Consider the following 17,779-nt stretch of genomic DNA (forward strand, 5'->3'; position numbering starts at 1 on the left):
CAAAGCACCAGGAACGAGAAGAAAAGCCGGCCGGCTCCCTTTGACATCAGATCACTCCCACACATCAGCATCCCCCAAACCCAAGCGTTTGACCTGCAAAAGGCAGCACTGGCTGAAACGATCACTACCAGCTCTATATAATAAACACACCTCACCTAATGGAGCACTTGTCACGAGCACAAACCGACCCTAATCGCCTAAGTAGTAGCCTTGCCTTGCCTAATTAGAACCACCCAGCACTGGCCAGAAAAACCGCAGCTCTGATCCTGATGGAGCATCAGAAGTCGAAATCCATGGAAATGGACAGCGCCATGTGGCAGCCGTCCGCGCAGCTGCAGGCCGCCGGCAGCGACAAGCTGGGGCAGTCCTGCCGGGTGTACTGTCCGGCGACGGGGAGGGTGCCGTTCGAGTGGGAGGACGAGCCGGGGAAGCCCAAGGGCTCTGCCAGGATGGACGTCGTCCCGCCGCTGTGCCCCTCGCCAGCCATGCAGAGCGCGCGGATCACCGGCCGGCGTGACCGGAGCCGCAGGGGCAAGCATAGCGACGGGACGGCAGCGGGCTTCGAGGGCTGCATCCCGCTGAGGTTCCATCTGGCCCGGGCGATGAAGAGGTGGGTGTGAACAAGCCCAGACTACAAAGAGCCTTCTCATCATGGAATTAGATGTGTAGTACATGTTTAATAGTAGAACGATACATATGCTGAAAGCTTGCAGCGGGTGTAAAGCTAAAGCATGTAATGAAACTTTTACGGCTTGTTATGTACATGAATCAATCAGGTTGGGAGATAACATCCAGATTCAGATGTATGATACCGTTGAATCAAAAAAAAAAGATGCATGATACTGAATCAATATAATAAAAACCTAGCACCATGTATGCAACTGGTCCTATCACACCCTCCCAACAATAAACAGCTAAATCTGCCAAGGTACTAGATCCTGCGTCAAAGGCAACAGTCTGCACTTCCGTTTTTACAAGAGTTGTTCCACATAGTATTGATTGATGGAACTGGCACTTAAGATTCCAGCTAAAGCTCAGCAAAATCTTGGAAACTTATAATGACACTGCTGCATTCACAACCATTACCAACAATTTCATTGCAAAGCATACAACTAAATGCACAAGTTGTTTCGCTTGGCAATCCATGTGGTGCATGCCTGAGGTCCTGAAACAAGTGCTAAGAAACAAACACAAATGTAAGCATAGGAAATCGAGAAACAAAGGACTGCACAATCATTGCTTGGGGCTCACCAATTGCATGGAGAAAGCCAGAAACATCATGTAAAGTTGTAAAGCCATAGTTTCAAAATGAGCCACCAAGCTCTGTTTCCTGGAATGCCGACAGAACAAACGATGACTAAAGAAGGATAATGGAGAACAGGATGTCAGTCTACATAGTTTTGCGAAGTAACTGGCCGTCGAGGTTATACATGCCCAGCAGTAGTTCATCTCCAACACTGTCCAGTAACAGAGTAACTGCGACCTGACATCAGCACATCTTTGCATTGGCACATGATCCTGTAAAACATTTAAAAAAACAGTTGATATTATGCATGAAATAGCCAACAAGTTAGCTGGCAAAAAAACTAACCCCTTATCATTTTTTTATAACAAAAGTAAATACAGATAATAACAGTTAACTCTTTATAACACTATTGTTGTCATTTGGGAATATAAAAACAATAAATACAAAATCATAGTTTGCTACCATGACAGTTGCATCATTTAGAAATAAAATAATGCACATTCTATCCCTAAAGCAGCAACCCAGATAAACTTATAAGTGCATTCACAAAGGTCATATCCCAAAAACAGCATCTAGAACATGTGCGATGTGAAAATTAAATAGACACCATACCCTTAGCTAGAGCGGGTAAAGATTATGGAGGACCACAAAAAAAATCATAGAGAAATCCTACGTACCTTCAATCAGTTGAACAGTGGATTTATGTATAAAACTAGTTTGGTTTGCTTAATATTAAAGGTGATCTGGATTGAGCCAAATCCAAGAAAATCAACACTAGATGTTCATCAGATCCATATCTAAATCCAAGCATACAAAATAAAACAAACTTTTTGGGAGGAAAACCATTGATGTGCATTAGCTTATATATTCTCTTTATTCCATTGTAGTTGGTCTTATAACATTAAAGAGATTTGATATACAAAATCATATTGCACAAACCAGAAGTAAGCTATGATTTCTTTCCCCAACTTTGTCTGCCGAAGTGAACACTTCCTCAAGCAATCAACAAGAAAACAAAAATGGTGCAGAAACGTTAAGAGATCCCTCAAGGAACCAGGTAGTATAGGAAGGATTTGGAATTTGGATGGAAATCAACAGGATTGAGTTTAAATTCAAGCTAAAAACTAGAACAATAAAGAAACAAGATATGTAGAAAAAGAAAGATCTAACAGACTACCTGCTAGACAGGAGGAATTAAGATAAAATTAAACCTGAAAATTCCTGGGGCAATCCTCTTAATCCAAACAGGGGGTGCACGTTTTCCAAATTTATTGAAAACGAACAGAAGGCACCAAAAAAATTGTGAAGAACTAGATAGATAATCTCTACATAAGTCAAAGCAACAAGTTTACTTATATCTCTATCATCGAAGGACTATATATTCTACATCAATAGTTCCTTTGTAGTCTCTACCAACCTATACAAGTGTCCTCATACTTATAGAACTGATTGGTAGACAATCAATCCAAATAAGCAAGCAACTCACAACGGTGTCACAATCTTTCAACCCCCTCTCCTCCCCTTGTAAGGTGCTAAGCTTCTATGTTTACATACTCCATACATGAGTTCGCCACTCCATCAGTTTTAAACCTTTCCACGCCTTCCATCTCTCAATAATTGTGCTAAGATTCAATTTACATACATGATCATATAGTATCATTAATACTCATTAACCATATTAGACAGGCTAATTAGAGGCCAAACAGCACGATATATGGCCATCCACGAGTTTGCCTGACACTGTCAATTGGGTATTGTACACTCCGTGTAGCTCAGTTAGCCGTAACACAGTAGTCCATAGTTTAAATAGCTATATCTCACCAGATTCCAATACACAATCAATACATGACCATTAGGGCACAAAACAAATACATCCCAGGTATCAACCAGGGAGCAGATGCCCAGGTTTGTCATACATACAAGCAGTATTCCCAAACAGACAACCAAAATCACTTCCTAGCTCCGAGATTGGAAAGCCCCCAATCAATTGAACACAAAATTCTACAAACAATAGAACCATGACTTATGTTTTTCAGCAGAGTGCAAAATCGAGCGGCAATAGCTAGTCAATTAAATGTTAATTGAAATAATTTTAACTATCAACATAGGGACATGGTGAGATTCAGACCTTTTCCATCCTCAGCGGTTCCGCTCCGGCGGCAGGGGCCGGTTGAACCCACCGCGGCGATTCATGTACTGGCGCGGCTGGCGCTTGGTGACGACGCGCACGCCGCTGACGTCGGCGTCGGGCACGTGCTTCCCCTTGGTGGAGTCGAACCCGACGGGGATGCCCATCATCTTCATCATCTCGAGCTCCTCCGCATCCACGTCCCCGTCGCCCACCGCTACGACCGCCGCAGGGTCCCCTCCGTCCTTGGGTGGCGCGAGAGGATCGGCGGACTTCTTGTCCTCCCTGTGGTGGTCGGCGGCGGTGGGGGACGCGTCGCGGCGGCGCTTGTGGCGACCGGCGTCAGGGGAGGGGGACGAGCGGCCTCGGTGGCGGTGCGAGTGGGAGTGGCGGAGGTGGGAGCGGTCCCGGTCTGCTGACGGGGAGAGGGACCGGGAGCGCTTCCGCTCGCGGTCGCGGCGGCGGTCGCGGTCCCGATCGCGATCCCTATCCCTATCCCTATCCCGGTCCCGATCCCGATTCCTGTCCCTATCGCGATCCCGGTCACGATGGCGGTCGAGGTCGCGGTCCTTTTCACGGTCGCGGTCGCGAGGCTTCTCCTTGTCGCGGCGGCGGTCGGACATTTCGCCGGCGACGAGGGGGTGGGGTGGGGGAGGAGAGGAGAAGAGGTAGGGTTTGCTGGTTTCTCGGGGCTTTTGGTCTTTTGCCTCTTTGGGGCCAGGTATTATCGAGCTTTGAAAAGCTCTTTGGCCCAAGTATATTTGGAGCTTCGAAAAGCAGTGTACTATAATAATAATAATATATGAGTTTCGTCAGGAATTTCAAAGATTGGATTGTTCTTACAAAATCATTAAAAATTCTACAGTTTATCCTTGAAATCACTGAAATTCTACAATTTACTACTATTATAGTTTAGAAATTTCACATGAATCGAATCCATTGAGCTTCATCCAAATTTTTCTCTATTGCTAAACAAGGCAAAATGTTTGCATCAAATATTATTCGGAAGGGATTGTCATACCCTAATTTTGATTATTTTGTACAAGTACGAATGCCATGCTTGTGGCTAAAAATGAAGTTTTGTCACAAAATGTTTGCATCAAAAAATATTTGGAGGACCGCATTTGGATAGAATTTAAACTCAAAACATGCATTTGTCCTAAAAAATTGTTTGGCCTAAATCAAGTGGCACTACTCTGCGTGAAAATGCTATTTTGAAAAGATTCACTCCATTATTAGCTCGGACAATCAAAGAAAAAATATTATGAATGGACAGACCAAAATACACACAGCACCATGATGCTCGCGGCTAGCTAGTGTTGAGCACCGTAGCATTGGGGCTAGGGCTACTTGGCCAAGCTAGAATTCGGCTGTGCTACTGCTTTGGTTTGTGGTCAAGATTTGTGAAACCTCACGATATTATGACCAATCAAAACGATTCCTTCGCAAAGCCACGGTATTGTCTGGACCACTAATTTCCTACAGTCCCAATCCTCCAACTCAGTTGGTTTTCATAGCATTAAATATGGTGTCATGTAAGCAAAAAGCTAAATTGGCACGAGAGAAGAAACGGGATCTCATACAAGAAATCATGTCTACGCGAAAACCATGATAAAAGAAGAGAGGATGGGAGGGAGAAAAGAGAGAAGAGAAATATGATTGGATAGAAATTTATTTTGAAGAAACTTTTCATTGGGGATGTAGTTTCTATGAGTAGTGTCTATATAGCATGGCAGGTATAGAAACTAATAGTAGTGTCTCGGGTTGGAATTGCCCTAAGAGCAATTATAATAACTGGCCGAATGATGAGGTGGAGCAGAGAGCAGAGGAGAGAGACGAAGCGGGCTGGAAGCTTACAGCCGGCTTCGATAAAAAAATAAAGAAACTTTGTGAAAGAGATAAATGGGTCATATATTAATAGAAAATAGCTAACTAAGGTAGCTATATCACTGACATTTCTCTAATAGTAAAGAGCTAACTATAATACAAGTGAACTGAGAGATATGCTCCAAAGATCTTATAGCCAGCAGTCGGCTATATTATTACCCTTTCTCTAAGAAATTTAGAGGGCAAAACTGAAGGCATGGGCTAAGATAAAGTGTATTTATTTCTCCAAGATAATAAACATATTATTAGATCTCTTCATACTTTAATTTACATTTTTTCAAGCTATTGCAATTTTTTCAATTAAACCATCGAAACAAGATCCATATTGATTATATTATACTCATTCAATTCCAAATTATAGGTCGTTTTGGTATTTTTTAGATCATAATTTTTTACTATACATCTTGATATACACTATGTTTAGCTACATAGAAAAATTATGCACTTAGAAATACCAAACCGATATATAATTTGAAATGGAGAGAGTACTTAAACTTTGCCACCTTCCAAACATCTATAAAGTGATCTAATTTTGATCATACCCTTATTTTGGTTTGGCCAGCGAGGGCCAGCATCCCAACATACCCTATGTTTCATGCTTCACGGACATCAACTAGGAAGATTGGCGCGCTTCGCTGCGCCGGTGGTGCATGTGCGTGCTGGTGTGTGCCATACGGTGATACGGAAGGCGCAGGGATGTGCTAGAAGTCATCCAAGCAACTAAAAGCAAGGCCCCATTTTAAGAGCGGCAAACTAATGCACAATACAAATAGGTATCAACTATCAAATGACACAAAAGCATAGAACATTAGAAGTCAAGAACTGGTTAAGGCCATGCAATTATTCATTACAAAGATAGGTCAATTACAATTGTAAATGATAAAGCACAAATGACTGTATATGTTATGGCTCTGAGCAGCATGTGCAAGATAGTGGCGATATGTAGTGCCGGCCTGCTTCAAAACTAATAAATGAAAGTGAATTAGAGCTGATATATTATAGCATGAGACGATATTGATGGTTTCGGCAAGGAAACAGCATGAGATGAAAAAATATGGCATCGTGCGAGAATATGTAACCATTCAAAATATGAAGAACCCAGATTACTGCCTCAATTCCTAGAACCCAAAGAACTTGCAAGAAAAGCAAGTAATGAGAAAAGAAAATGAACCTTTCACCCAAAGGGCCAAACATTTAGAATCAAAGACTAAACTGATACCGCATACCAATTTCATGATTGCACCTAAAATTTCCAAAAAGGATCTTGTTCATGGTTCTTGTTCTTTGGAATCACAATTTATAAGGTAAAGTCTAAAAAAAAGATATATGTAAACGAAAATAGTATCCCCTTGTAGCTATATGTCGTTCATGCCTTGTAGGGTTCCTTGAGCAACATTACAAATTCAATGCTTTAAAGAAATAATCTGATACTGCCATGGGAGAACATAATACTACGAAAAATAGAAGAGGAAATGAGAAAAGAATCAATCTGATTGTACGTTCTATGGTTGAAAACAAAAACGAAAATTTTCGATTACCGGGAACTGTTTTTGAGATTTTTACCGAGATTCTGGTGTAAATGAAAATAAAAACGGCTACCGAAAATACAGAAATGAAAATGGTATTTTTATCCGAAATTGAAAGCGAAAATGATTTCAGCCTCTACCAACCATTTTCGAAAATTACCGAATTTATGCAGTAATTTACCGCCGGTATTACCGTATTTTAGGGATCCTACCGTATTTGAAGCACAGCCCAACACATATTTTCTCGTCCCAATAGTGTCATACTATCGTGCAACTTTGTGCCATACTATCGTGCATGCTACTGTGTGTCAGTTATCACGGATTGGTTCGATATTTGGATTAATATCTCAATCGAATCTTCACTACTTGCATATGAGATGTGTCAAGTCATATTGTTAATGTTATGCTCTATTGTTTGATATGTTTATCGTTTTTTAAATACCATTTTGATGGGTTTCGACCGTTACCGATGTGTTCTCGACCGTATATTTCCGTTTTCGAAATCACCGGAATACCGGCACCATTTTCGTTTCCGAAAATACCGTACCGCTTTCGTTTCCGATAAAAAAATGTGAAAGTAAAAGTGGTGGAGTCTTTCGCCGACTGTTTCCGACCGTTTTCATCCCTAGTACATTCCTATCTTATGACATTCTAGTATACTAAAATACATATTAATTTGAGATAGAGCATTCAGAACATTCAGTATAGGCATGTAACTTAATTAGACATGTAATCTTTTTACTATCTTGGCTATTTCGGAACATTGAATTACCACAAAGAGCTGCAATATAGAATACTTCAGAACATTTAGTATGTTCTGAAATGTTCTTTATTTTTAATGAGGAAAAGACACAGTCTACTTAAATGTTCTAAAAAGTTATACCATTGCACGGTCTACTGAACTACACACTGCAACTTTGTCTTGTGGAAATTGGTTGTCCATGGTCCATCCTAGCCAAACAGAGGTAAATAAAGCTACAGGGATCAAAGCAACATGATGGGGAACAAAATCTACAAACCTAATAACAGTGAACTAAATAGCTTCTATAGCCAAACTATATACCCCGTTTAGCATTCAGATGTAGTCAAAACTATTCAGATGATTTTCCAATATTGAAAGCAAAGTCAAAGATGATTTATATGAGGTGATATGGAAAGTATAAGAGTTGATGTGCGGCAGGTGCTAGATTTATGGTAGGTTTCAGAGTAACAAAACTTGCCAAAAACCTCCTTAGTTAAATAAAAAAGAAACTTATTTCAGAACAATAGAAATTGGTAGATGAACATATTTAATCATGTTGATAATAAGATTTGCAACATTAGCAAAAATGATGAAATACATGTAGGTTATCACCTTTCCTTTTGCTATTCAATTTATTAATCACCCACAGAGATGCCTCATTGGGAATCGCTGCATGTGTTCGAGCACATATGCTTGACAGACCTGTAGCAAATCATGAGCACACAAAATGCTGCAGGCAGAATTGCAGATCAATTTGGGGAAATAAAAGAGTGTACAAAAAGGATTTTAATCAACCACACTACACCATTTGAGGAGAGAGAGGGCTAGTTGTACCTAGAATTGGCACTGGACTCAGTGATGAGCAAATGTGATAAGATGGGTTAGGCCTAATTAGCTGAATTGAGGCAGACAACCTTCGCCGGCACAAGTGGATCGGAGACGTAGCTGCAGCAGGAGGTTGCTTCGTGAAGGACCCTGACGACGATACGTCAAGGCAAATGAGCCGCAGCGGCCGCGGAAGGCGGTGCCGGAAAAAGTAGGGCCCGCGTCGGGCGTCCCTCCCCGTTGGCGTCCCTCCCCACTGGCTCTGGCAAAGCAAGCGACGTGGCGGCCCGTGAGCGACGGAACAGTCCCAAGAGCGCTCCCACGCCTCCACAAGCGACGTGTCGGCCCGTGAGCGACAGAACAGTCCCAAGAGCGCTCCCACGCCTCCACTTCCGGGGTGTATAGAGTATAGAGTATACGTCTATAGGTTCCACTCCACAGATGCGTGATGGTGCTAGATAGGAGAAGCCATGGCGACAACGCGGTCAATGTCAAGTCTGTCACAGCCGTCGTGGCTACCAAATCAGCCTCTAGCAGGGGAGCCGACGGGAATCGGCAACGGCGAGATTGCCGCAGATGGTTCGCTTGCTAGAGATGGGTCCGTCACCGTGAGAGGGTCGCGGCCACCGCGGTGTTGGAGTGGAAGGAGGACCGCAGCTCCGGCGGCTTCCTCGTGGTGTCCCGCCTTTCGTACGAGCTACCTCTCTCTTCTCGGCGTCTGTCGCTCAGACGGATCCACCATAGTGCACTCCTGCACTCGCACATAGACGCCACGGTGAGCTGCTGCCTGCTAGCACCGCAAGATCGAAGTCAATGAGCCCGATTTCTATGGAGATGGAGCAGGCACTAGTAGGCAGCAGAGCGGCGAGTTGAGGTTCGGTCACTTCGGTGGAGCCAAGAAAGCGAGGCACCCGCGCGGTGCGCCCGCACCCACCGTGGTGGTGGTTGCCAGGCGGCGGAGGACGGACCACCGAGATTGGAGAAGCTTGGCTGCGGCGCTGGAGGCGAGGACCGCGATGTGAGAGTGTGGGCGGCGTGTGTGGCTAGGTATAATCGAATTTTTGGGCTTCGAAGAACGACACGAAAGTTTTCGTGCAGGTGGACCGGCGGCATGAGCTCTGTGGCGAACTGCGTGGAGCCGAGATGAGCCTTGAATGGTAGACACATGGAGAAGCTGGGCCCACACCACGGGCCCCACGTGGTAACAGTAGCTGAGGCCTCCTGTTGGTGTAAAACACTCTCCGGGACGAAGAGGTCACAACAGCCCAAGTAGTTGGAGGCGAAGACTCTCCGAGAAATGGAGACGGACAATAATGACACGAAAATCAAAGCAATAGCAAGTTTGCTCTGTATTCCATAATGATTTGTACAGTTACAGGGGGTATTTATAGCCCAACGGCTCACCTACCCACTTGCCACAATTCCCATATTACCCCCTAACTGCCCCAGATACAGAATATTCCACGGGTTATTTGGTATTATCAAACATGCAGACTCAATGGATTATAGCTGGCCCGACACGTGGGTCCTAGTCTTGTTCCAGATCCTTCGCCGCCCGACATCTTCGATCAGGGCTTCGGAACCGGGCCTACGCCAAGCGAGTCCGTCACTCCTCTTTCGCTTGATTTCCATCCGCCCTTGTATCTTCGCTTCGGGACCTTCGCTTGGGTACCTTTGTGACTTCGCAGGACGTGAGTCGTCAGCAGCGACGGCGTGCGGGGTCTTCGCTGAGGCTACTTCGATTTGAGGTCTTCGCTTCGGGGTCTTCGCCAGCGCCTTGTCACGAATCGACATCTTCGCACCCCACCGAAGGTGGCTTCCCCAACAGCAGCCCCTCGAGGCTTCGGCTGCTCCTTGGGGCATTCGAAGGCTCGATCATCCGGTGCGTGGAACGCAGCCTTAAGCGCCACCCTTCGGGCGTGCGAGCGTGCGAGGACATCCTGAACTTGTGAAGTCATTAGAAGAGGCCAAAAGATAACCTGTTGTTGAAGTCAGGTATTGTTTATGTATTTTCAAATAATTGATTATTTAAACTGGAAAAAAGACACGGATAAAACTTAAGGGAAAAGACACCGCTTCCCCGCGACTCTTCGGATTCTTCTTGATTTGTGCAAGGGCAGAATCGACATTTCACACTGGCGGCGGGCTCTCCCACGCGCCACGGCTGGGGGGCCGGCACTATATATGCTGACCGCCGGGGGGCAAAAGCTCACCCCCCCAATCTTCAGCCCCCAGCCCCTGGCCTTTCTTTTGTTCTTGCTCTCCAAGACCTTCGCAAGGCACGGATTGACTGAATCGCTTCGTATTTCTTCTTCGGGCACGACGGATTCCTCTGAGGAAATGGCGTCCCGTGACAGGACTCGCTTCCCTCCAACGAAGATTCTCGACAAGAGCTACATGACCCGAGGCATGATCGAAGACCTAGAGAGGTGAGGCGTCCTCGAAGCTGGTATGGTGCGGTCTCATCCAGACGGTGAGGTTGAAGCGAAGCCTCAGCCTGATGAAGTCGTTGTCTTTCGCGACTTCTTCATTGCGGGCCTTCATTTCCCGCTTGATCCAGTGGTAGTGGAGATCTTCAAGCTCTTTGACGTCTACACTCACCAGATGACGCCGACAAGCTTCATTCGGCTGAACTTGTACATGTGGCTGTCGAAGACCTATTAATTGAAGCCTACTGCCACTGGATTCGCCCGTCTCTTCAAGTGCCACTTTTAACTGAAGACGATGTTTGTGAAGCCGAGCGAAGACACTGAACCTTCGGAGGCGGACCCCCAATTCGGTGTTTGTGCTTGCTGCGCTTGATGGAGCCGCTCCGTGAGGCATGCGTCGATTCTCTTCATGGCTCGGATGTCTTCGGCGGAGATGCCGAGGTTGTGGAGGTCGACCTCGAGGCCTCCGTCAGCGAGGTCTTCGACCTCGAGGTCTTCGCCATGGTCGTCGATGTTGTCGCTGTTTGTCGTGACGATGGTGTTGTTGTACGAAGGCAGGGCTTCGGTCAAGGCGTTGGCCTCCGAAGCCCCAGGGTTTGGCTTCTTCTTCGTTGCCATGTGGTCGTGTCGAGGACGAACCGCGGGTGGGCGCCAAAACTGTTGATGTAAGACACTCTTCGGGACGAAGAGGTCACAACAGCCCAAGTAGTTGGAGGCGAAGACTCTCCGAGAAATGGAGACGGACAATAATGACACGAAAATCAAAGCAATAGCAAGTTTGCTCTGTATTCCATAATGATTTGTACAGTTACAGGGGGTATTTATAGCCCAACGGCTCACCTACCCACTTGCCACAATTCCCATATTACCCCCTAACTGCCCCAAATACAGAATATTCCACGAGTTATTTGGTAATATCAAACATGCAGACTCAATGGATTACAGGTGGCCCGACATGTGGGTCCTAGTCTTGTTCCAGAACCTTCGCCGCCCGACATCTTCGATCAGGGCTTCGGGACCGGGCCTGCGCCGAGCGAGTTCGCCACTCCTCTTTCGCTTGATTTCCATCCACCCTTGTATCTTCACTTCGGGACCTTCGCTTGGGTACCTTGCGACTTCGCAGGACGGGAGTCATCAGCAGCGACGGCGTGCGGGGTCTTCGCTGAGGCTACTTCGATTCGAGGTCTTCGCTTTGGGGTCTTCGCCGGCGCCTTGTCCCGAATCGACGTCTTCGCACCCCGCCGAAGGTGGCTTCCCCAACACCTCCTAAGGCCAGCGTTTAGTTCAGCGATATAGATGTAGATATATGTATATTTTCTAGTATTTGTATATACTAGTCAATATGCATGCACGTTTCTACGGGTGAAGCTATATAAATATATTGATTAGTATACAATAATTCTATAAAAAATATGATATATTGTACAATATATGTACTTTATAATTATTTTTTATAACTAAAAAGGTAATAATCTAATATGTGCGGTCAAGAACTTCATTCTTTCCATGTTTTACTCGTCAAGCATAATTCTATATAGTTTCGAACTCTTAGCTCAGAGCATATGGTCTGGTTTCTGATTTTGATTCCATCTTTTTTTTATCTACTAGCATAATGCCCGTGCATTGCTACGGGTAATATAATAAATTTACATAATATCACCAATTTTGTGTTTGTTCACTCCGTGTATAGACCATGTGAGCTATTGATTGTCCGGAATCCGATTGGGATTCCGATTGATTTACCCATATTCCGATTATGATTCCGACTGATTTGTCCGGGTTCCAATTAGGATTTCGATTGATAGAAGTCTAGTCGGACTCGCATTCAGGATGGACTAAGGGCTAGGGCCCACCTGTCAATAACACAAGACAGACCAAACCAAAATTTGAGGTGGAAACCTTACTCGCTTTATTAATAGGTATAGATATGGACCCGCCACGTTATGTACCCACCAAGATGGAGAAAAGTCAATTTCGGAAAAGGAAACGGTCCTCGCTTTAGAAATACATAGAGTTTAATTTAGTCAGGCAGTTAGTATTTAGCGTGTCCACCATCCATCGGTGAATAGTAATAGTAAGAACAGGGGATCTAGAATTTGTATGATAATGTTCATAACAATGATAAACGTACATACAGATATTGATGTCCAGATGGACCACGGCCCGCAAGCCTGGCACGGAGCCCTTTATTTAGCCCGGCTAGGCTTGGAGTCATAAAACTCCCCCCAACCCCATAGCCTCCCCCCCTCCGCCACTCCCAAACCCTAGCTCATTTCATCTACCCCCTCACTCCCCTCCTACCCCCTCTCAACTTCGTGCCTCTGCTGCAGCGCACTCTTGCTCTCTCCTCCTACGCTCCCTGCCTTCTCTACTTCTCGCAGTTCTATGTGTCGTTTGGTGTTGAGAGACACATAAAGTAGTTTAAGACTTTGTTTTTCATTTGACCGTACTATAAAGGGGGGCAACGAGTCGTAGCTTAACATAGATAAGCCTAGAGTTAGGTGTGATGTACACTTCTGAAAATCTAGTACTAGGTAGCTCAGATGAAGCCATGAGAAGTAAATATACAAGTTAGAATCTCAAAGAAACTGAATTGGACGAGTTCATTTGACTAGAGTACACCTGATTTGAACTGACCGACTAATTTGGTCACTGTGAAGTAGGGTTACCGTATCAGTCAATGGTCTATGGCTTTAACTCAAAGTAGCACTGGAATGACAGAGTAGTTCGGTGATCAATCAAAGTACAGGGACCGAATCAATCGATCACCCTGTGTTGCAGCAGCTCATAACCATTGACAAACTGATTAATTCGGTGCTGACAATTGATGGTGACTGAGTCAGTCAGTCAGTATGGTGATTCTTGGAGACCTCTCTGGATTGACAGACTAATTCGACGAGAGTGAAGAAATGGCCAGTACGAATAAGTCAGTCATGTGTCAGTGACCCTTGTCTCTGTTTGAATTAGGCTGAGCGATTTATTCGATCAGTGCATTTTTGCCCGTTTCTGCCCTAACCTAGTGAGTCGATCAATGCTGCATGTGTAGCGTTTGAGGCAACGGCTAGTTTTTTGGGGGTGGGCTATATATATGTGGTCTACAGCTCCAAAGAAGATCTCTTGACACTAGAAAGCATTCAAACACACATTTGGCAGTCAAGAGAAAGTGAAGCACTAGAGTGATTTGCAAAGTTCTTAATGGAAGATTAATGACATCATTAGTGCTTAGAGAGTAGCAAGTGTGCATTCATCTTTCTCTTGGTCTTGTGCAGGTCAAGTGAGGTTCTTTGCTTGTTACTCTTGGTGATCAGCATCACCTAGATGGCTTGGTGGTGGGGTTGTTGGTGAGCTCTCAAGAAGAAGTCTTGTGAGAAGCCCCAAGAAGGTCGTGCTCGATTTTGAATTCGCTGATCCGGAGTTGGAGAATGGATATCTGTTAGAGAGCACTTGATCCTTGCGTGGATCAAGGACCGGGGGAGTGATACCCTTGTGTGGGTGCTCCAACGAGGACTCGGGGAGAGTGTCGACTCTTCGATACCTCGGGGAAAATATGTGTTCTAACCCTCTCTTTTCTTTCTGCAATTTACTTTTTGCAATTTCAATCTTAGAATTGCCATGCTAGTATAGGGTTAGAACTAGGTTGCAAAACTTTGGAATGACTGGAATAGTCACACTTTCTAAGATTTAGGCACATGCGGTGATTAGGCTTCTATGTAGGTTTTTATTTCTGCATGAAAATTTACACTACTACAGATTTGGTCATAGCAAACGGGCTATCACCGCCGGTTCGTTTCGAACCGTTGGTGATGCCTCATCACCGCTGGGTCCAGAGTTGGTGGCCGTAGTGGCCGTTGGGACCGGCGGTGATGTCCCTCATCACCGCCGGTTGGTAACGGTTGGTAACACGAGCCGGCGGTGATTATGGATATCACCGTCAGTTCGTGTTACCAACTGGCGGTGATGAGGCTGTACAGGACAAAACTCCAACCCCTTCTTCCCTTCCCTTCTTCCCTTTTTTTTCCCAGCCCATGCCCCAAATCTCATCCTGTCCAGCTCGTTCCAATCCAGTCCGCCGCGCGCCCCAATCCCCGCCGCTGTCCCCGAGACCCGGCCGCCGCCCCTGCGCCGTCCCCCGCCCCGGGATCCAGACGCGGCGCTGTCCCCGAGCCCCGTCGCTGCCCCCGAGTCGTGGCGCAGCCTCGCCCGAGCCCCGGCACCGCCTCCCCCGAGCCCCGGCGCCGCCGTCCCCGAGTGGAGCCGCCATCTGTGAGCCCCAGCGCCGTCCCTAGTCCCGGCGCCGCCCCTGCGAGGATGGTAGTTGACTCTGCATCTTAGCCGGTTAATCTCCATTGGAACATTGTGCTAGCAGAAATCTGAGCTTTGCGAGTGCATACACGTGAAATGCCATCACATTGTGCTAGCAGAAATCTGCATGCATAAATCATCAAGCGCTAGCAGATCACCTGAGCCTCTCAAGTTTTTCATTGCTGATTCCTTCTATTGTTCTGTATTTCCGTCCAGCTTGCAGGTATGCGTCTGCTGGAACAAGCTGGCTGAATGGTGCTTTTAGCAAGGTCGCCAAGGCTGGTCATATCGCTGGCTCAAGAACCAGAGAGAAGTTCCAATTAGCGGTGACAAACCTAACAGCCAAAGTAAGTGGTAACTGATAATTAGAACTGTTGCTTACTAAGTCAGTATATACATTATAGTAAAGCATGCCGTATAGATTCAGATTATGGAAATATGTAATTTTGGTAGCTAAGCATCATTGTTTCACAGTCATGGCTGGCGTTGCATAATTCATTCAATCAGTTGACGTCCACTTTATACATATGTAGTAGACCCAATCCTGATTTGGAGTTATTGCCAGGTGACCAGGTCACTGGCTCTTAATAAGCTCAATAAAATGTGACCTTGAAATGTCAATGTATAATATCTTATGGTACATGAAAACGCTTCTCTTAGTCATATTCTTCTAGCTACGAAATCTAATTTATCACATTAGTATTCCTCACCATTATAGGGCATGAGTTATCATAGCAATATAATACCATTTTACTGATAGTCTGAACTTTAAGTGGCTCATATTGTTTCCTGAATATATTTCAGGAATGGTTGGTTACCTAACTTCTTTGGTTCTATGACTTCAGTTAATTCTTGAAATACCAAGGTAACTGAACTTATATTCAGTTTTCCCTTTTTGCCTAGCTCAAGCTTTCAAAGCTGCAAGTAGAGAGTTAACGCTTAGGATCATTATTAATGCATGGTGAGCTTGGCAGTCCGGAAGATCGAATATTTCATTCTTTCTATAGGTAAATGGGATAAAGATAAATCTGGTTGCATGGTGAGCTTGGCAGTCCTAATTAAACCATCCTTCTTTCTTGCATATTCATATAGGTACTACGGTCACCAATAGGATAGTTGTAAGCCTACTAAGGATGCTACTTGCAAATCACTTAATAATGAACAAGGATAAATACAGTTGTAGTGGTTTCAGACCTTCACAGTGATAAACCATATCGAAGTAGTGAATAAAATGGATTTAGCTGTTGCTGCTGCTCTCTTGCAATTTTGCTTTGTAATTGCTCAACTGTTGAAAGATAAAATTTTCAAAGAGGAAGCTTTTTGTTAAACTTTATTTTAGTAGTTCATGTCATTTCTCTTTGCTGATTTAAGGTTATGAATTCACAAGTATAGTGTTCAAATTATATCTATGAAATGCTACCTTTGTGTCATCTATGATGTCATCTGAAATAGATACCCAAATGACTAATTTTTCATGACTAATTACATGTCTGCACTATTGCACACATCAAAGCATTATGTGCCATGGCAGCCATAGGCCATAAGTTGTTCCTTGTTATGTTATTATGCCTGCAACTAGATACCTGAAAATTATTTTTACTTATCCTTTTGAGAAAACCAAGCTTCTTTACTTAGATGTAGGTATAATTGAGTGATTTTCACGATTCAAGTCTTGTTGTGGGAAACAAGCTGAGAACAATGCGGGGAATGATAGAGGGACCCCTGGTAATGTTGAGTACAGCATATTTGTAATGCATAGATCATATCGTTCTTATCAAACATTGTAATATATTTTGTGCATGGACTCTTTGTTTTAATCTTGATGTATGGACTCTTTCATTTAATCTCGATGTATGAGCTGATATAGTTGAATTCTGCTACTGTAATTATATATTATATATGTTGTATAAATGATGCAATATTATTATATGAAAATATTTTTTTTGATGGGAAAATGGTCTTCACCGCCGGTTCCAAACACAAACCGGCGGTGATGGGTGCACATCACCAACGGTTGGCGCACGCATCACCGCCGGTTTATGAACCAGCGGTGATGGCCCCGCTATCACCATCGACTTAAATCCAACGGTACCCAAAACCGTTGGTGATGCACTTTTAGAACCGGCGGTGATAGGGGTGGTTGTAGTAGTGTTAGTTAGAGCCTAATGCCCCCCCTCTTAGGTATCTTGATCCATTCACCATCCAACAAGTCATTTGGTGTTGTATCATATTATTGAGATTGCTAGTCATTTGCATGCCAAAGAGACTAAACCATTGCTCATGAGTGCTGTTGTTCCTATTAAAATGAGGTTCCTCAAGTATTGGCAGAACATCCAACTGTTTGTATTCCTTTGCATTTATTTTGGATCCCAGAGCCAAGATCAGAGATTTTCATAATGTTATTCAACTTCTTTCTTGGATTATTGATGTTGATTACTCTTCTTACTTCAGTGAGGTAAGAAATGAATTATATAAACTATATAATAATAATGTAAACGAGTTTGGTGCAGTAAGATTGCATATGCCCTCACAACCATCAGGATCTACTAGTAAGAAAAATACAGGATGGGGTAAGATATTTGGTGCTCCTAGTGGTTCTTGTTCTTCACCTGTTCTTGCATCGCCACCTCCTCCTGCTATAGCATATGTTTCTAAATTGTCTGCTTACATGGACAACGACACGGTCACCTACTA

General features: G+C 44.4%; 1 protein-coding gene across 1 annotated transcript; it reads right to left on the reverse strand.

The window, feature by feature from the left end:
* Nucleotides 1-697: 697 nt before the first annotated feature.
* On the reverse strand, nucleotides 698-4,139 carry LOC120655663 (U4/U6.U5 small nuclear ribonucleoprotein 27 kDa protein-like). The gene is made up of 4 exons (XM_039933606.1): nucleotides 3,375-4,139; nucleotides 1,431-1,518; nucleotides 1,252-1,330; nucleotides 698-1,177 (listed from the first exon to the last, which is right to left on the reverse strand). Exon 1 carries the CDS (start codon nucleotides 3,995-3,997, stop codon nucleotides 3,386-3,388), a length of 612 nt encoding a protein of 203 aa, XP_039789540.1. The 5' UTR covers nucleotides 3,998-4,139; the 3' UTR covers nucleotides 698-1,177; nucleotides 1,252-1,330; nucleotides 1,431-1,518; nucleotides 3,375-3,385.
* Nucleotides 4,140-17,779: the final 13,640 nt, after the last annotated feature.

This window comes from Panicum virgatum, chromosome 1N (genome assembly GCF_016808335.1).
Source record: "Panicum virgatum strain AP13 chromosome 1N, P.virgatum_v5, whole genome shotgun sequence".
Taxonomy (NCBI): domain Eukaryota; kingdom Viridiplantae; phylum Streptophyta; class Magnoliopsida; order Poales; family Poaceae; genus Panicum; species Panicum virgatum.

What these genes read in the sequence shown, in the direction of transcription:
- LOC120655663 (XM_039933606.1), bottom strand. Translation starts at nt 3,997, where the DNA reads ATGTCCGACCGCCGCCGCGACAAGGAGAAGCCTCGCGACCGCGACCGT.